At 35.7% G+C, this 21641-nt stretch overlaps 1 protein-coding gene across 2 annotated transcripts in view; it reads right to left on the bottom strand.

Annotated features, from left to right (window-relative positions):
• The window catches only part of LOC136034387 (27 kDa glycoprotein-like), an 80828-nt gene that overhangs the window by 46752 nt on the left and 12435 nt on the right, over nucleotides 1-21641 (bottom strand). For both annotated transcript variants that reach the window (XM_065715534.1, XM_065715533.1), the window contains exon 3: nucleotides 9456-9577. In XM_065715534.1, the coding sequence (XP_065571606.1) occupies nucleotides 9456-9577 (122 nt within the window). The remainder of the gene's footprint in view (nucleotides 1-9455; nucleotides 9578-21641) is intronic.

The raw sequence follows: 21641 nt of genomic DNA, 5'->3' as shown, positions 1-21641 counted from the left end.
TTTTGAACAGACGCACTAAATTATTATTTTCGTGGAAAAGATGTTGCAATTGGGAAACGATTGTCCTTTCAACGTTGGGAGAAATTTCGCAACGTGCATTCAATTCAGAATTTCTATCATTGATGAAGTACAACTGTAAAAATTTATGATTCTCGCCTGAGAATGTAGAAGGGACCCTGCTCTATGATAAATTTGCCCTTTTACTTTGAAAGTAGACATAAATTGATCTGGATTTTCGATTTGGGCTCCAAACGACGTCATTTGGAAACATGAGTTGTATTTTCTGATTTGTGACAAAAAGCGCTTAGATTCTGACGTAGTTCCAGTAAGGAAAGTCTTCAATGGCTCTGGTGGTGCAGCCAATAGAGAAAGTTTAACTTTTCCTGAGGCGCAACACATTCCCATTGTTTCACCATTGAATTTCAAGGCCTTGCAATAGGGACAAATTTTAGACATTGTCCCGATTTGAACACATCTACTCAAGCTATAATCATCGACTGGGCTGTACCTGAATGCCAGGCGATAACTTTCAGGTTGCTCTGATTCCTCGGCACGCTTTCTTTTCTTACTTTCTCTATCAGCAGCAAGCCTGATTTCTTGCTGTTCTTGTGATTCCTCGGCACGCCTTCTTTTTTCACTTTCTCTTTTAGCAGCAAGTCTGCTTTCGCGTTGCTCTGGTAGTTCCTCGGCACGCTTTCTGTTCTTTCTTTCTCTATCAGCCTCAAGCCTGTTTCCTTGCTGTTCTTTTAATTCTTCGGCACGCTTTCTGTTCTTTCTTTCTCTATCAGCCTCAAGCCTGTTTCCTTGCTGTTCTTTTGATTCCTCGGCATGCTTTCTTTTCTGACTTTCTCTATCATCAGCAAGTTTTTTGGCATAGACTCTTTGAGCATCTTCATCGGCTTTTGCCATTGTAAGTTCATCAGTCATTTTAAAGCTAAACATTAATAGATTTCTACGTGAACATATATGTCTTAAATATCTTTAATGACGTCACTGTCATAGCAAAAATGACGACAACTAACTTCATGACGTCAGTCGACACAGAAGCATGACGTCACCTGACAGACAGACACACAGACAGACATCTTATTTTTATATATATAGATAAAAATAGTCGTTACGTGCCATTGTAGTTGTGTCCCCGTGTCCCACAGGCGAATATAGATAGATGTGTCCCCGTCGTCATTTATATACCCCCTTGTGCCCCCTAGCGTCCCCGCTGTAGTTGTATATTCCCTGTGTCCTGGTCGTCATTGTGTCCCGGTGTCCCAGTCTGTAGTGTCATCTTATAATGACGTCATATACAAAGCCTTATATACTTATAAGGACGTCATATGCAAACCCACAAACAATCAAACATGCCTACAAACAACTTATTTTTATATATATATAGATATTGTTTCTTTTTTAGTTTTCTTTTTTTTAGTTTTGCAGCTTTTTTTATTTTTTTGCTTTTTTTAAAGTTTTTTCTTTTTAGGTTTTTTCTTTTTTTAGCTTTTTTCGCGCCATATTAATAACGCACCTTTGTAGTTGTGACCCTGTGTACCACCTGTGAATATAGATAGATATATATATTTTTTTAACTACGTAAAACTTGCGAATATTCTTTGCTGTCCCATCGTCTGTCCATATAAATAAATTGTCAGGTTTACCAACTCTTGAACATGCAACATAATAATTGTCCATGGGATAACAATCCGTATTCAGATCTATACCGCATTTTTCTAACGATTGCCCTTGAGCTTTGTTGATGGTGATGGCTAATCGAACATTCCCTGTGTCCCGGTCGTCATTTATATATCCCCCCTGTGCCCCCCGGCGTCCCCGTTGTAGTTGTGTCCCTGTGTCCCGGTCGTTATTTATATTCCCTGTGTCCCGGTCCTTATTTGTGTCCCGGTGTCCCAGTCTGTAATTTCTCTTGGAGTGTCCCGTTCGTCATTTATATTCCCCTTTTCCCGGTCGTCCTTTGTATCCCGGTCTGTAATTTCGTCTGTTGACAAACATGACGTCGCTCGACAAACAACTTCATGACGGAATAATGCTCAATCCTCATAATGACGTCAGTCGACAAAAACATGACATCAGTCGACACACAAACATGACGTCAGTCAACAGACATACAACTTATTTTTATATATATAGATATAGATATAGTTTCTTTTTTAGTTTTAATTTTTTTGAGTTTTGCAGCTTTTTTAGTTTTTTTAGCTTTTTTTTCTTTTCAGTTTTTTAACTTTTTATGGCACTTGGTATTAAGCAAGTGACATATAGCAATCGCAAATTCTGTCGTTCAATGTTTATTCTAACATTGACAGTTGGAAAAATCTTCACGTGCCAAGCATGCTAAAGCTCAACAATTTATAATAAACCTCAAGTTTTAAGTATCTGTTTTAAGGTTTTCGAATTACTTTAATCTATTGTCAAAATATTTTGAAATATTTATGCAATTCCCAGTTTTTACATTTTTAGTTTCAGTTTTCTTTTTCTTCTTTATTTTTCAGACGTAAATACATATCGCCGAACCTTTGTTTTTTTAACTAAAATCTGGTAGGCATTGATAACCTTATCCAAGTCAAAATCCCAAACCCAATCATCATCGCTATCATTTTCAGTTTTGATACGTTTTGACTCTCACTGTCCAGGTTGATCTTCATCTAATTGCGCGGTTTCGCGTTCTTTAGCCGCAAGCCTTTTGGCATTAGCTCTTTGAGCAGCTTCTTCGGCTGTTTCTTCTGTTGCAGGATTTGGTAACATTCTATCGTTTTCAATGTTTTTCAATTTGTCAGTGTTCATTCTAACATTGACTGTTGGAAAAAATTTTACTAACACTCAACAATTTATAATAAACCTTAAAATTATAAATATCTGTTATAAGATTTTCGAATTATTTTAATCTATTGTCAAAACATATAGAAATATTTATGCAATTCCCAGTTTCTACATTTTTAGTTTCAGTTTGTTTTTCAGTTTAGTTTCATTTTTATATATAGATAAGATATAATCTGGCGTAACGGACAGACAACTTATTTTTATATATATAGAAGATGTAACGACTTACATGGCGCGTAACGACTTACGCGCACGGGGGGCTTGGGGGGCGCGAAGCGCCCCCACCAACTAGGTGTTGGGGTGGCGCGAAGCGCCACCCCAACAGCTAGTAACTATATATTAACTTAGACATAGGAACATTTCATTAAGGAACTGATGGTATGTGCTTTTTATAAAGAACTGAATTTGCATATCGAAAATATATCAAAGTAATAATCTTAAATTTCAAAACACTATTTCCCAACAAAATTAGAATATAAATCGCAAAAGAAATTACTTTTATGGTTGCAACAATTGCTGAAACCTTGTTAAGGATGTATATAGGAAAAGCGGGACATTAATGTGGTAATTAGGATCAAATTATAGTCAGCGTTATATATAACATTGACATATACAAGAAAAAAAAACATGTCTAGCTCAAAACTTACCTTTTGACAGAATAGAAAATAATTCTGTCAAAAGTTACTTCTCAACAAAGTTTTAGGACCTAATCAATTGATAAAGAAAAGTATCGTTGCTCTCGATTGGACAGTGTGAGAGCATGAGCAGAGATGATGGCAGCAAGACAAGTTTAGAAAAAAGTTTATAGCTGCGAGATGAGCAGTGAGAAGCTGGCAAACAATTGTGAGAATAATGAGAAGTTGGCAAATAATAGAAGAAGGTGTGGTAGCGAATAAGTGACAGCGCTTCCAAGTCCTCCAACAATTGTGAGAATAGTGAGAAGTTGACAAATAATAGTAGGAGGTGAAGCAGTGAAATAGTGAAGAGTTGGCAAATAATAGAAGAAGGTGTGGTGGTGAAATAAGTGACAGCACTTCCGAATCTTCCAACAACTGTGAGAATAGTGAGAAGTTGACAAATAATAGTAGGAGGTGAAGCAGTGAAATAGTGAAGAGTTGGCAAATAATAGAAGAAGGTGTGGTAGTGAAATAAGTGACAGCGCTTCCGAGTCCTCCAACAATTGTGAGAATAATGAGAAGTTGACAAATAATAGAAGAAGGTGTGGTAGTGAAGTGAGTGACAGCACTTCCGAATCCCCCAAAAATTGTAAGAATAGTGAGAAGTTAACAAATAATAGAAGAAGGTGTGGTAGTGAAATAAGTGACAGCGCTTCCAAATCCTCCAACAATTGTGAGAATAGTGCGAAGTTGGCAATTAATAGAAAAAGGTGCGGTAGTGAAATAGGTGGCAGCGCTTCCGAATCCTCCAACAATTGTAAGAATAGTGAAGAAGTTGGCAAATAATAGAAGAAGGTGTGGTAATGAAATAAGTGACAGCGCTTCCGAATCCAACAATTGTGAGAATAGTGAAAAGTTGGCAAATACTAGAAGGAGGTGTGGTAGTGAAATAAGTGACAGCGCTTCCGATTCTTTCCACAGTTGTGAGAATAGTGAGAAGTTGACAAATAATAGAAGAAGGTGTGCTAGTGGACAGTGCTTCCGAATCCTCCAACAATTGTGAGAATAGTGAGAAGTTGGCAAATACTTGAAGGAGGTGTGGTAGTGAAATATGTGACAGCGCTTCCGATTCTTCCCACAATTGTGAGAATAGTAAGAAGTTGACAAATAATAGAAGAAGGTGTGGTAGTGAAATAAGTGACAGCGCTTCCGAGTCCTCCAAAAATTGTAAGAATAATGAGAAGTTGACAAAAAATAGAAGAAGGTGTGTTAGTGAAGTGAGTGACAGCACTTCCGAATCCCCCAAAAATTGTGAGAATAGTGAGAAGGTAACAAATAATAGAAGGTGTGGTAGTGAAATAAGTGACAGCGCTTCCGAATCCTCCAACAATTGTGAGAATAGTGAGAAGTTGGCAAATAATAGAAGAAGGTGTGGTAGTGAAATAAGTGACATCGCTTCCGAATCCTCCAACAATTGTGAGAATAGTGAGAAGTTGACAAATAATAGAAGAAGGTATGGTAGTGAAATAAGTAACAGCGCTTCCGAATCCTCGAACAATTGTGAGAATAGTGAGAAGTTGGCAAATAATAGAAGAAGGTGTGGTAGTGAAACAAGTGACAGCGCCTCCAAATCCTCCAACAATTGTGAGAATAGTAAGAAGTTGGCAAATAATAGAAGAAGGTGTGGTAGTGAAATAGGTGACAGCGCTTCCGAATCCTCCAACAATTGTAAGAATAGTGAAGAAGTTGGCAAATAATAGAAGAAGGTGTGGTAATGAAATAAGTGACAGCGCTTCCGAATCCTCCAACAATTGTGAGAATAGTGAGAAGTTGGCAAATACTAGAAGGAGGTGTGGTAGTGAAATAAGTGACAGCACTTCCGATTCTTCCCACAATTGTGAGAATAGTGAGAAGTTGACGGATAATAGAAGAAGGTGTGGTAGTGAAATAAGTGACAGCGCTTCCAAATCCTCCAACAATTGTGAGAATAGTGAGAAATTGGCAAATAATAGAAGAAGGTTGGATAGTGAAAAAATTGACACAGCGCTTCAGAATCCTACAACAATTGTGAGAAAAGTGAGAAGTTGGCAAATAGTAGAAGGACATGTGGTAGTGAAATAAGTGACAGCACTTCCAAATCCTCCAACAATTGTGAGAATAATAAGAAGTTGGCAAATAATACAAGAATGTGTGGTAGTGAAGTAAGTGACAGTGCTTCCGAATCCTCCAACAATTGTGAAAATAGTGAGAAGTTGGTACATAATAGAAGAAAGTGTGGTAGTGCAATAAGTGACAGCGCTTCCGGATCCTCCAACAATTGTGAGAAGTTGGCAAATAATAGAAGAAGGTGTGGTAGTGAAATAAGTGACAGTGCTTCCGAATCCTTCCACAATTGTGAGAATAGTGAGAAGTTGGTACATAATAGAAGAAGGTGTGGTAGTGAAATAAGTGATAGTACTTCCAAATCCCCCGACAATTGTGAGAATAGTGAGAAGTTGGCAAATAATAGAAGAAGGTGTGGTAGTGAAATAAGTGACAGCGCTTCCGAGTCCTCCAACAATTGTGAGAATAATGAGAAGTTGACAAATAATAGAAAAATGTGTGGTAGTGAGGTGAATGACAGTGCTTCCGAATCCTCCAGCAATTGTGAGAATAGTAAGAAGTTGATACATAATAGAAGAAGGTGTGGTAGTGAAATAAGTGACAGTACTTCCAAATCCCCAAACAATTTGAGAATAGTGAGAAGTTGGTACATAATAGAAGAAGGTGTGGTAGTGAAATAAGTGACAGCGCTTCCGAGTCCTCCAACAATTGTGAGAATAATGAGAAGTTGACAAATAATAGAAGAAGGTATGGTAGTGAAATAAGTAACAGCGCTTCCGAGTCCTCCAAAAATTGTAAGAATAATGAGAAGTTGACGAAAAATAGAGGAAGGTGTGGTAGTGAAGTGAGTGACAGCACTTCCGAATCCCCAAAAAATTGTGAGAATAGTGACAAGGTAACAAATAATAGAAGGTGTGGTAGTGAAATAAGTGACAGCGCTTCCGAATCCTCCAACAATTGTGAGAATAGTGAGAAGTTCGCAAATAATAGAAGAAGGTGTGGTAGTGAAATAAGTGACATCGCTTCCGAATCCTCCAACAATTGTGAGAATAGTGAGAAGTTGACAAATAATAGAAGAAGGTATGGTAGTGAAATAAGTAACAGCGCTCCCGAATCCTCGAACAATTGTGAGAATAGTGAGAAGTTGGCAAATAATAGAAGAAGGTGTGGTAGTGAAACAAGTGACAGCGCCTCCAAATCCTCCAACAATTGTGAGAATAGTAAGAAGTTGGCAAATAATAGAAAAAGGTGTAGTAGTGAAATAGGTGATTCCGAATCCTCCAACAATTGTAAGAATAGTGAAGAAGTTGGCAAATAATAGAAGAAGGTGTGGTAATGAAACAAGTGACAGCGCTTCCGAATCCTCCAACAATTGTGAGAATAGTGAGAAGTTGGCAAATACTAGAAGAAGGTGTGGTAGTGAAATAAGTGACAGCTTCCGATTCTTCCCTCAATTGTGAGAATAGTGAGAAGTTGACGGATAATAGAAGAAGGTGTGGTAGTGAAATAAGTGACAGCGCTTCCAAATCCTCAAATAATAGAAGAAGGTTTGGTAGTGAAAAAATTGACACAGCGCTTCAGAATCCTACAACAATTGTGAGAAAAGTGAGAAGTTGGCAAATAGTAGAAGGACATGTGGTAGTGAAATAAGTGACAGCACTTCCAAATCCTCCAACAATTGTGAGAATAGTAAGAAGTTGGCAAATAATAGAAGAATGTGTGGTAGTGAAGTAAATGACAGTGCTTCCGAATCCTCCAACAATTGTGAAAATAGTGTGAAGTTGGTACATAATAGAAGAAAGTGTGGTAGTGAAATAAGTGACAGCGCTTCCGGATCCTCCAACAATTGTGAGAAGTTGGTAAATAATAGAAGAAGGTGTGGTAGTGAAGTAAGTGACAGTGCTTCCGAATCCTTCCACAATTGTGAGAATAGTGAGAAGTTGGTACATAACAGAAGAAGGTGTGGTAGTGAAATAAGTGACAGTACTTCCAAATCCCCCGACAATTGTGAGAATAGTGAGAAGTTGGCAAATAATAGAAGAAGGTGTGGTAGTGAAATAAGTGAACGCGCTTCCGATTCTTCCCAAAATTGTGAGAATAGTGAGAAGTTGGAAAATAATATAAGAAGGTGTGGTAGTGAATTAAGTGACATCACCTCCGAATCGTTCAACAATTTTGAGAATTGTGAGAAGTTGGTACATAATAGAAGAAGGTGTGGTAGTGAAATAAGTGACAGTACTTCCTAATCCCCCAACAATTGTGAGAATAGTTATAAGTTGGCAAATAATAGTAGAAGGTGTGGTAGTGAAATAAGTGACAGCGCTTCCGATTCCTCCTACAATTGTGAGAATAGTGAGAAGTTGGAAAATAATATAAGAAGGTGTGGTAGTGAATTAAGTGACATCACCTCCGAATCGTTCAACAATTGTGAGAATAGTGAGAAGTTGGCAAATACTAGAATGAGGTGTGGTAGTGAAATAAGTGAACGCGCTTCCGATTCTTCCCAAAATTGTGAGAATAGTGAGAAGTTGACAAATAATAGAAGAAGATGTGGTAGTGAAATGAGTGACAGCGCTTCCGAATTCCTCCAACAATTGTGAGAACAGTGAGAAGTTGGCAAATAATAGAAGAAGGCGTGGAAGTGACAGCGCTTCCGAATTTTCCAGCAGCAAAGACTGTAATGGGATTGTGACAAGCGACATTTTGACACCTACTAACAAAAGTTACTTTAAAAGTGTTGACAAGTATGAATCTGCACTTGTTTCATTATCCATTAAGGAAGAATCTATGAATTACAACAAATTCAAGAAAAGCTTATCATGAGGCAACAGCTTGAATATAAATGAAAAGACGATTGCAGAGAAATTTGTCAAAAAAAAAAAAAACAAAAAAAAAACATGACGGTGAAACTTGTACAAAAAAATTCTCTCAGAAGAGCAATTTGAAATCACATCAAGCACTTTGGAGAAAAACGCTACGTGATTTTAATTGTAAAAAGAAATTCTCTCAAATGAAAAACTTCAAAAGACATCAAAGAATCCAGCTAGACAAAAAACCATACACGTGTCAAATATGCAAGAAAAAATTTGCTCGGTCAACCAAACCACACCAAGCAATTCCCCCTGGGGAAAATTCCATGAATGTGAAATATGTTCCAGAAGATCAATTTGGAGAAATTCTTCCAGAAGATCAATTTGAAATGGCATCAAAACAATGCACTGTAGGGGAAAACCCCATGAAAGTGAATTTTGTAAGAAAGAATTCTCACGTACGGACGATTTGAGATCATATAAGAAAATTTCTTCTGGGGAAAAACCACCTGAATGCGATATCTATATATATAAATTTGCAATAAAAAAATTCGCTCAGAAGAGTAATTTGAAATCGCATCAAGCAATTCACTCTGGGGAAAAACGCTATGAGTGTTCTATCTGTAAAAAGTAATTAAATGTAATTAATAAAAGTAAATTAATAGTAATTAAAAAATTTAATTAAAAAATTAAAAGTAAAAGTAATTAATAAAATGAGCAACTTAAAAAGACATCAAAGAATTTACACTGGCGAAGAACCATACGAGTGTAAAATTTGCAAGAAAAATTCGCTCAGTCAACCACATTAAAAATAAATGAAAGAGCTCACTCTGGGGAAGGAAAAACGCTATGACTGCAATATTTGTGGAAAAAACTTTCTTGTTTGGACACTGAAATCGCATCAAAAACTCCATACTGGAGAACAAAAACTATGAGCGTGAAATTTCATGTGCATGAAATTCTTATGCGTAGACAATTTGATATTGAATGAAATAAATTTTTGACCACAAAGAATTGGATTAAGACTTATCATTTACCACTCAACAGTTACATCGGCACTTACTACACTGCATTAACTCAAGATCTGTTAACCTACTTGCAATATTTTTTAAATACAAGGTCCAAATTTTTTTCCTCTTCTGCGTCTTCTAGTTCTTGTTCGATAACATCAACATCAAAATTTTCTTTGAAGCATTTTTTGAATGAATCCATTTCAGTCTGAAAAAGAAACCTTATTCAGCTATACAATAAATAATAACTCCTCGGTTGTGCATTAAGGAGACAAATCAGAACTTACACAGAAGACCACCGAGGGATGGAGACCAAGTGTGCAAAGTTCCCCCCCCCCATGCTTGGCAGGGTTTGAATTTTGACGAAATTTACAAACATAGCTGAATTGGAAAGGTGTTGTTGACAAAAACCGATATAAAAACAGTGAAATTAGTTCCACCACGCTTGGCACAGTTCCGCTACGCTTGGAACTGGCTACCTGGCGTATATGACTTCTGAGGGTGGGCCACCCATCAGAGACCAAAAAAGCCCAATGACGATACGTTTCTTCGAGGTTATGATGAACCTAATATAAACAGGATCAGAGTAGTTGCCAGTGTTGCCAAATTAATATAATGAATTAAAGGAAAACCATGGGAGGGAAAGAGCCAAAGAAAATTATTCAAACAACACTTATTACGGTAAAGTAAAATATAGTCGAAACTCTTGGACAAATTATGTTATTTAGTTTGGCTTAGTCTAGTTCAGTCTACCGATAGGCAAAAGAACTTCTTTTGGAGGATAATTAAAAACTATCCGTTGCTACTTTCCCATTGTTGCCGGAGTAATAGTATCAGTTTGATAAAAAAAAAGGTGAAAAGCCAGAAATATTACAAAAAACTTTGTCAAGCAATTGAACTTTACATATCTCATTACACAGTTGGTATTCTAATTCAGCTTTAAGACGCGGACTATTTTTTATTAGCCCGTGTTCTCTTCATCATCATCAGCAATTAAAAGGAAAATAAGAGTAAAAGGAAAAAAAGAAAAAAGAAGGAGAGCAAAAAGAAGAATAATGGGAAAAAGAAGGAAAACGAAGAAAGGAAAAAAAGAAGGTAAAAGACAAAAAGAAGAATAATAGTAGCATCCCCTCTCTGCTTCTAAGCGCACAGACAGGGGGTGTGCTATTGGAGCTACTAGCCCCTCAAGACATTAATACACACACCTGTGTCTTGCGCAATACTATAGCGCACCTGTTTATAAGCCCCTGAGGGCCAGGAAAAAACCTTCAGGGCTCGCTTGTAGGGAGCCTTCAAGACGCCGAGCCGTAGCGAGCAATTCCATCAGGCTACTTGCAACCAATCCCAACGGAGCTCTAGCAGCCAGTTCTACCCGGGCCCCAAGCATCCAATTTCATCGAATCCCTAAACTAACCATCGGGTCCCGAGCATCCAATTTCGCTGGGGGCCTCACATCCAATTCCAACGGGTGGGAGGGACTAGCAGTCAATTCCAACAGAGGACTATAGCAGCCAATTTCAAAGGGCCCTAGCAACCAATTCCAAAGGAATCTCTAACATCAAAATCCATCGGAGGGGGGAGGCCTAGCATCCAATTTCATCGGGCCCCTTACTTAACCCAATCCTGGGTTCTTGAATTGGTTTCAATTCAAGTTCCAATAGAGTAAGACCTTTACTAAGAATACGTAATGAATAAGCCCTAATATTATCTGATACCACCCTCTAATGCATTACTTAACAGGCAGCTGCTCATCAAATGTAAGCAGCTTCTAGTAATCAATTTTCCCCATGCATGTCAATTATTGCAGCCCAATGGCAACACACATTCCATTTAATCGTTCTAGAAAGCAGACAGGGGATTCCCCTTGCGTGCAATAGGTTATAACGTAGAAAGTATTCCTCGAATATTATTCGAGAAATCAGAAAGGATTTTATTGTCCACCTGTCTGGCACTCCATTCCATTTAGGGGGGTTCCTTTCGAATTCTAATACGGACAAAAAATATTTAGATTACAAAGGTTCCCTGAGAAAAAAAGAAAACGCATTGAAAGAAAAAATCTCTCAGAGTATTATGTAACAAGTCATGTGTGCATTATCATTACGTAACACCCAACGTGTGTACCCTCCTCAGTTACAAGCGGGGGTTCCCCGCAGACCCCTGAAGTCTAGCATGCAAAACGAGATTGCGTCATCCTTAACATAAGTAAATATTCCCCTATTACATAACATCCAAAGGAAACTTGAAAAACATCATAGAAGAAAACGTCTTGAAATGTCCTGAAACATCTTGAAAACGTCTTAAAAACCTCTTGAAATGTCTTGAAAACGTCTTATCGGTGAAATTGGTTGCTAAACAGCCCGACAAAAAAATTGGATGCTATGGCCCCGTTGAAATTGGTTGCTAAGGCCCCCGTTGGAAATACTCGCTAGGGGCGACCGGTTGAATTGGTTGATAGGGGTCTAGTGGAATTGCTCGCTAGGGCTTAGCCCTTCTCGGGTTTTTAAGAAAAAACACTATATTACATAACATGCAAATTCCTATTACATAATTAACACCTGCAGCTCTTAGAAAAACATTTCATATTGTGTAGCATGCACCTTTAAATCTTAGTAAACACCCCTTATTATGTAAAAAAAAGAAATTCTGAAGTAAACATTCCCTATTATGTAATTAACACCTACGTCTTGGAAAGATGTCTGAGGGAAGGATGTTCCGGTAGGGATAGAACCATCACGAAACAGATTGACCCCTGACTACTAAAACAACTATAAATCTAATACAGCACAAATAAATTAACTAAATTCAAAATAAGGGCCAAAGAGAGCCAAAAACACCGATCATTGGCTGAGTTTTAAAACATAGGTCTGCTGATATTTGTTTCAGTCACGAGGGCGCATCGACAATATCAAATTTAGAAACAATTCTATGGTACCGGTACCACCAAGGCAAACGCACCAGATATTTACAGTACTTAAAATATCCCGAGCATTTTTTCTTCGTATCCTTCTTGCGAAGGAGAAAAGCAAAACCAGAAATATGCAAAACAGCAGGGGCACAAAAACTAGAATAAAGACGGCAAAGTCCGTATCGAGCACGATTGGGTGAAGTTTTTGCGTAACCAACCCGCATACTTTTCACCACGCTGGACGCAATAGCGGTCAAAAGTGACGTGGAAAAAGACAGAACTAGCCATGTATTACTTGCTGAACATGTTATAGTTGAAGAACTCACGCAAAGAGGCGATGCTGGTAGAGGCCTCCCCAAACAAAAAAAACTCACATTTGGCAGCATTAACTGAAAGCCCTACTGCGGAGAGTGCAGCTGAAAGCAGGTTAAAGTTTGCAATTAAGACTTTTTTTGGTCTGGCTAGGAAGCAGAACACGGTCAGCTAAAGCAGTGTGACCAATGCCTAAACTATCGTTTTAAAAAAAACTACGATTGAACACGTCAGAGACACGAAGCTAAAACACACTGAAATATACTCAAAGATAACACGTTACCTTGCCTAACGCCTTTTTTAACAGGAATATGCTCCCTTATTGTACCTTTGCACTTCACCCTAACTGAAAAACTAGCATACCAATACTTAAGCATGGAAACAACAGAAATGTTAACGCCAAAACATAAAAGGGAACATTGGTATTTTTCCAATTTATCTTTGAAAACCACTTGGGAGAGTTTTGGCGCACAGATCTTGCCATTGAGCAATCTCATACTTGGCATGTGATTAATAAATCATCATCATCAAATAGTCAACATCGATTTTAGAGTCGTCCACATGAATGATTGATGGAAGTAAAGTTGAATCTGTCACAATTAAATGACTAAGGTTATAAGTAAGACCGCCATGACTGTGAATGCCGCCATGCGCCATGACAGAAGATCTTTATTGGCCGGATGGAATCCTCCGTGCAGTGAATCGAGAGAAGTTTCAGATCTGTCAGAATTAGATAATAAGTCAGCATTCATGTTACCAGCGAGAACCCATTTGTTTTTTTTTTTTTGCAAGGTTGCTAAGCATTGTTCGTAGGCGATTACAGGCTTGTGAAAAACGAGACAATGACTGCACTTTTTTTCATTACAAGGGAAATAAACATTCGTAAATGCAGTATCGCCACATTTTATCGCTAAGATGTTATTAGCATCACTTTGCAATAATATCGGCTGAGTGTTATGTCTGAAATAGATACTTTTTATAGAATATAACTTTTTAGAGTGATGTTTAATGGCTCATTTGAAAACTTTTGCACATAACTGCGTGCTTTTTTTTTTATCAATTCTACCAATTGCAAGTGAGATACAACACTAAAAAAAAAGAAAAAAAATAGAGATTTTTGGTGCCACTTCTTAAGTGGAAAATCTTGGAAGTATAAAACGGTATCATTCTAAAAATTATGGTCCAAAACCCTTTATTGGAGGTTTGTAAGAACAGCTCCCGTATGTTCCTCCTCCAGGCCCTCTGGCCTGGATAATATAAGCTGCGTATTTAAAGTCCTACTAACACCAATATATTCAATTACATTATTAGCGGCATGGTTCTGTTGGTAAAGCGCTTGACATTAAAATTAGATTACTATGCGTTCGATTACAGATTGGATTTTTTTCTTCAAATAATCTTATGATATATACTATGGTTTTATACTAATCAAATAATCTTATGATTAGTTTTCAGATAATCCACTATTTTTCCAAAGGGGATGCACTCATTTTTTAAAGCATATTCCGGGAAGGTTCATTTTAAACCTATTACGCATATCTACGTGCTTTTTATCAATTTACCATCCATAAGTGCCATATAAAATAGATCAAAGATTAAGCTTGACTGATCAACAGTTTTAAATTGAACCTTCAAACTTCACTCTGCTATGAAGCCTATGTGCTGGTTCTAACGGCAGTAACTGAGGGGAAGGGACGTCCTTGCCCACTTAATTTTTACTCCTGGCTAGGCTTTGAAAAACGACTCTTTTGGGTAATTTCATTAAAAAACGCACTTTTTTCATTTGAAAAAAAACGGGGGAAACAATCGAAAGCGCACTTGTGGAAATGTGCTATCATATCAAACTTATAAAAAGTGATTAGGTATAAAAATAAGCTTTTAAATGAGCCCTTAAACAGCTTTCTTTGTTACAGTGGTCGTCTAGTTTCTGCTAGTCAGTAGGCGAATTATAAAGTTCTGTCTTCATTATGGCTTTTTCAGGGTAAGTCGGCCGAGTAAAAACAGCTTTTTACTCATCGAAAAACAAACATTCCTGAAAAACATGTATTGTTTTGTAAAGTATGGATAATGAACTTTATATTGTAGACTGAAAGTTATTTGTAGCTATCAAGGCTGTCTGCAGTATTTTCTAGAGGTGTCTTATCTACTTAAGATTGGTGATCATGAGATATTACATTGAAAATAAGCCTTAAGCTGAAACTAAAGAGTGATATTAAACTTAAGACGAACATACATCATGGCAGCGTTGTTCCTACATTAAATTTTAATCAAGAATGAACAAAGATAAATTTTTTTTTAAACAAACATTTCTGAGGAAAGTAAAGAGCGAAGTTGAAATTTAAAACGGACAAAATTATTGCTTCAGAGTCTGTCTAATATATATCAATAAAATTAGTACAAATAAACCAACTAATTATGTTTCCCTATGTTTCTAAGATTATAGAAAACTAACACTTTACTGAAAACACAAAAACCAACAAAAGAAAACACAAAATATTATAGGGGTTTTGGTACAGTAAAGGCAAACCAATTGACTATGTTTTACAGAAGAAAGACATTATCAATCCCGTTTAGGATCAATCCTTTTAAGATAAAGCAACAATCCATTTTAGGATTGTAAGGATTGACAATCCCATTTTAGGTTCTGAAAAGGACATGCCGTGGTTAGATTGTGGACAAGTTCGAAGTAAAGCCATCTTGGTAGTATTAGGACTAAGGACCAGCTTTAGAATTTGTATCATAGCCTGAAATTCACTGATCCATAGAGAGAAATAACCGGATTTCTAGAGTTCATATTATGTCTTATTTGATCTTCATTTCAAGTAATACTAAAACATATTTCTTACAATTTAAGATTGTATGTTACTCACTATTGGTATTATAAGTAGCAAGATAAAAATGCTACCTGATAAATCAATCCAATATTTCTGTAAGCTGTTCAATTTCTGTTCAGTTATTATTTAATTTTATGCTTATGTTTTTAAGATAATTTTAATTCTATACTGAAATTTACTGATGTCACAACTGGTGTAAGACAATGAACAGCTTTATAGATTAGTTTATGGTTATCAGGCTGGATACTGACTTTTAAGTCCTAAATCAATATTCCTATTTTTTATGTTTGACTTTTGTGTTTTCAGTAATCTATAATCCTGGAAACATAGGAAAACATAATTAGTTGGTTTATTTGTACTAGTTTTATTGATACATATATTAGATAGGCTTTGAAGTAATAATTTTTGTCCGCTTTAAGTTTCAATTTCGCTCTTTACTTCCCACGGAAAAACTTTGTTTTTTTTTAAATTAGTTACAAAATAAACGCTTATCCTCACAAAACGTAATGTTCTCATCCCTGATCCATTGTTTTTATTGAGAGTTTTTCGTAAGAGGATGTCATTAGTTTTCTTGATGACTGATTCCTAATAAGTCATTTGCTATCTGGATGTCAAGTTCAAAGCTTCTGAATTCATCAATCAAACTGTCGATACCATAGTTGTTTGTTAACGTTGTAACATCCAGAGTTGCAATTTTCATATTTTAAAATAACTGAAATTATTATGGTCCGAGGAACAGCAAGGATTCCAGGACCGGTGGAGGACGGAGACTAATCTACACGAAGCACTTCAGCCGACTTAGAACCAGACAGCAAGAAGTCCCTGGGACCTCCAGTGGAATAGAGGAAACATATTTCACACTTTTCACTCACAGGCCCAATTCTACTCTTTCCGGTGAGAGTTTATTCATATAAAAATGTAAGGGGGGCAACAAAATCACTGTAAAGCTACAAGCGTTGTAACAGTCAATCATTTTACTTTATATGGAACTTGAACAGTTCACTTGTGAAATCCAAACTGACTGATTTTGCGCTTCAGAGAAACTCCATTTTCACCATAAGAAGAAAATTGAGGACGAAGTCTCCTTGGTCTCTTTCTTAAAGAGTTGCAATTCTTATTTCATAGGCCTACCCCTTTTCCATTCAAAATTTGTTTAAACTACCATCTAATCGAACTTTTAATATCTTTATCTTAAGGATTAAAGGACAATGTTACAAAATCGCTACCGCACTTTAGCACAGATAACATGTATAATCCTTTGCGTGTGAGATATTTACATTATGATAATTCATTCTTCAAAATCAATCAAGACCATTTGGATCTATTGACGAAAATCTAATTAGAGTAAAATTGAAGCAACAATTTTAACTTGGTAGCTCAAATGCTATTATAATTCCTCCTTGGTTTCAATTTTTTTAAATTAAATAAATCCTATCGTAGCTATTGTATGGAATATCTTCCCTGAATCTTATTGAATATATCATCTGTTTGGTACCTTCTAAAAAATCTACCATACATAATTGATAATATAATAATCATCTATATATAATTACCATATTTTTATATACCATACGAAAAATCTACCATATATAATTGGTAATATAATAATTACCTATATATAATTACCATATATTTTTTATGTACGATATAAAAAAAATCTACCATACATAATTGGTAATATAATAATCACCCATATATAACTACCATATATTTTTTGTATACCATATAAAAGTCTACCATATATAATTGGTCGTGCCGGTAACTTGCACTGAAAACATTGGGACGTCGTGGGGTTGTGCAATTAGCAGTAAGCGTTTCCAAAGGGATACCAGCCTAACCTGAAGCGTTAAAACGTTAGCATTGCAATAACTTAAACAAATTGCAGACAATGAATAGGGAGGCTTATCAACAAGCGTTTTATGCTATTCTGGTCACATTATCTTTACAATAAGCTTTAACGATCAGGATGATGCAAAATATGGTAAAGTCATCCGTCTCGAATCCCGGTCTATGAACTTCAAAGGCTATTTCATGTGCTCATGCTAATGCCTTGATATAATTCAAACTAAAAAGAGGTGCAAAGTTTTCTATAGGTGATTTGTAAATCTGTAAAATAAACGTGTTCTAATGATAGTTTTTCTTCTAAATGAGGCAAGTCAACACCAACACATTTTAGTAGGTCTAAAATGGTGAGGTATGCCCTTTTTGAGCTGGATTCTAGGACTTAAGCATGCGCATAACTACATTCAAGACAGTTAGTAAAAATAAGTAGATGTTTCTAAGGGATCAACAAGCGTATCAACTGAGTTCGGAACACCTTTCAGACCATCACTTAGGCTTTCAATCCATTCATTGAAAATTTATTAAATTAGTAAACAGATTTCCGAGTTGGTAGTTAAACAACAACTTACTATAAACACAAATAATAATACTAATAACAATCAGCAGCACAGAGGAGGCTAAGCTAGCAAAATAGAAAAAAAAACAGTCTTAAAAAAAGCACTTGCAGTAAACTTTATGTTAAAAGAATTAGGATCTCTTTTACATATATTTTCAAGGTCACCGTGCATTTTACCATGAGCAGCAACTGAATACGAAAAAATCCAAAACCTAAACTTTAGTACGCTATAAGAGTTGCAGCGGTAGCTAGCAACCTAGTAAAAGACGATCACGCCCCATAGTAAAAACAAAATAGCCCATAACTCCTAAAACTATAGCCAGATCAAAAAAAGAAATACACTATTAGAACCGCCTTGTCCAATAGCCATGTGTAGGAGACTAACTGTCCCTTGGCTTGAATAACAAGCAAAATATAGCAGTTCTAATAGCATACTTCTTTATTTGATCTGACTATATTTTTTGCAGTTATGGACTATTTTCTGTTTTACTATTGGTACTATAGTTGGCGAGACCATAATACTACCTGATAAATCAATCCAATATTTCTGCAGCCTGTTCAATTTCTTTGCAGTTTTTAAGAAATACTCAATTTTATGCTTATGTTTTAAAGATAATTTTAATTGTATACTGAAAGTTACTGATGTAACAACTGGTGTAAGACTATGAAAAGCTTTATGGATTAGTTTATTGTTGCCAGGCTACATACTCACTTTTGACTCCCAAATCAATATTACTGTTTTTTATACTTTTTATACTTTTATACGCTTATACGCTTATAGTAGCTTTATAGATTAGTTTATTGTTGTCAGGCTACATACTCACTTTTGACTCCCAAATCAATATTCCATTCTTTATGAATGGCTTTTCTTTTTTCAGTAAAGTGCTAGTTTTCTATAGTCCAGGAAACATAGGGAAACATAATTAGTTGGTTTATTTGTACTAGTTTTATTGATATATATTTGATATACAGTGAAGTAATAATTTTGTCTGTTTTAAGTATCAACTTTGCTCTTTACTTTCCTCGGAAAACTTTTTTTTTTAATTAATTACAAAATAAACGCTTATCCTTGCATAACGTAATGATCACTTCTATGATCTATGGTTTTTCATTGACAGTTTTTCGTAAGAGAATGTCATTCGTTTTCTTGATGATAGATTCCATACAAGTCATTTGCTATCTTGATTTCTAAAAAGTCCAGTTCAAAGCGTCTGAATTCATCAATCAAATTGTCGATACGATGGTTGTTTTTTAACGTTGTAACCTCCCAAGTTGCAATTTTCATATCTTAAAATAACTGAAATTATTATGGTCTTAGAAAAAGCAAGGGTCCCAGAACCAGTAGATAGGGCCTAGTCTACACAAAGCACTTCAGCCGACTTAGAACCAGACAGCAACAAGTCCATCGGACCTCCAGTGTAATGGAGGAAACATATTTCACACTTTTCACTCACAGGCCCAATTCCACTCTTTTCGGTAAGAGGTCCTCCAAATAAATATGTAAGGACGGGAGGCAAAAAAAATCATTGTAAAAATACAAGCGTTGTAACAGTCAATCATGTTACTTTATACGAAACTTGAACAGTTCACTTGTGAAATCCATGCTTACTGATTTTGCAGCTCAGAGAAACTCCATTTTCACAATAAGCAGAAAATTGAGGACGAAGTCTCCTTGGTCTCTTTCTTAAATTTGCAATTCTTCTTTCATAGGCCTACCATTTCCATTCAAAATTTGTTTAAACTACAATCTAATCGGACTTTTAATTTCTTTATCTTAAGGATTAAAGGACAATGTTACAAAATCGCTACTGTACTTTAGCACAGATAACATGCATAATCCTTTTGGAAAGGCGTGTGAGATATATACATTATCATAATTTGTTCTTCAAAATCCATCAAGACCATTTGGATTCATTGACTAAATCTAATTAGAGTAAAATTGAAGCAAAAATTTCAGCTTGGTAGCTCAAAAACTATTATAATTCCTCCTTAATTTTAATTATTGAAATCCTATCGTAGCTATGACATGGAATATCTTCCCTGAATCTTATTGAAAATATCATGTTTGGTACCTCCTAAGAAATCTACCATACATAATTGGTAATATAATAATCACCCATATAAAATTAACATATTTTTATACGCCATATATAAAAAATCTACCTTATATAATTGGTAATATAATAACTACCCATATATAATTACCATATATTCACTATGTACGATATAAAAAAAGTCTACCATAGATAATTGGTAATAAAATAATCCCCCATATATAACAACCTGATATTTTTTATAAACCACATAATAAGTCTACCATGTATAATTGGGTTTTAAGACAAGAAAATTGGAGTACATTGAAACTGTATGGAACTTAATCAAACCACACTATGCCCACACAGGTTGTCAATACGATGTATCGGAAATATGTACTCCAATCGAATTGAATCGAATTGAAACTCCAAACTCCAATCCAATTGAATATGTCAATACGATGTATCGATGCAATACGATGTATCAGAAATACTTCTGGAACAGTTGATGGTATAAAGTTGAAACTTTCAGTGTATGTTGAAGGGAATTTTGAATAAACTAAAGGTGCTATGTGCATACTGTTACTAATGCTACAACAACTATTGCTACTACACAAGCTAAGGGCATTCAGGTGAAGCTTTTAAGGAACATATAGGGGGAGTTTAACTAAATAAAAACAGAATATGAGCATGTGGACTTCCAAAAAGGTGACAAAGCAATATCTCAAGATCTACTTACATTATTAAGTGGAACCTTTAAGTGTAAATTTGTGTAGATTTCGAATTAGCCAGAAGGCACTAGATGTATACTATTAATACTACAGCTACAGTTACTGTAACTAATGATAAGGGTATTAAGCTGAAACTTCTAGGGAACATTTAAGGAAAGGTTAAATTAAGGGAAAAACCGTATTCATGCATGTTTTAAAAATGGGATATAAGCAATATCATAGGCATTATAATTCTATAATAGCTAGAAATATCATTAAGACTTTTAAAAGAGCTAATTCGATTCGAAATTAAAAGTTCTAGTGCCCTTTTCAAGAGTAAAAAGAGGCTGGAGTGCAAGCAGCTCTTCTCTTAAGCCAATCACATTTCCAAACACATCCAGTAACAATTTTTAGACAGTCATTTTGTTTAACATAGTAGAACTTGTTTAGCACAGCATAGTAAACAGCAAACTATGCTGTTTAGCATAGTTTAGCATAGAAACACCAGCAACTATTTCTCTAAGGATACTGGGCAGTTCCAACCCCCTACAATTATGCAATTGGCTCACTATGCTTTAAAACTAAATCAAAAGGCATTGTGTGGATGGTTACCAATAAGACACCTTGGCAATATATTGAGAACAATTCAGGGTATTAAGTTGATACTTTCAAGGCTACTACTATTACTACTTCTGATGTTAAAATTTGAACAAATAAAAAGAGTGTAAGTGTATCTGAGTTGTCAAAGAGCATAGATAGAATCTTTCGGTAATTATATTAAGTTTTATTTTTCAGGTCAACTTGAGATGGTATAAAATGTACCCTGAATTAATGGAACCTAATAATGGAAATAAAATTTCCATTATTTTGACAAAATGTTTAACCGATTTGAAGAAAAGAGTGACTATATCTTCAGAAAATTCATTGCATACATACAATTCAGGGTATATATTTGCAGATTGAGATGGGTTGGGGGGTGTAAAGCTCATTTCCATCACAAATGAACGTTATATTTAGGTTCAGGACAGTTGTAAAGATCCTGAGAAGTGGCTCTCCAAACAGAAAAATTCCAATAAAGTA

Source organism: Artemia franciscana, chromosome 13 (genome assembly GCF_032884065.1).
Source record: "Artemia franciscana chromosome 13, ASM3288406v1, whole genome shotgun sequence".
NCBI lineage: Eukaryota > Metazoa > Arthropoda > Branchiopoda > Anostraca > Artemiidae > Artemia > Artemia franciscana.
This window is presented reverse-complemented; position numbering and strand designations above follow the sequence as displayed.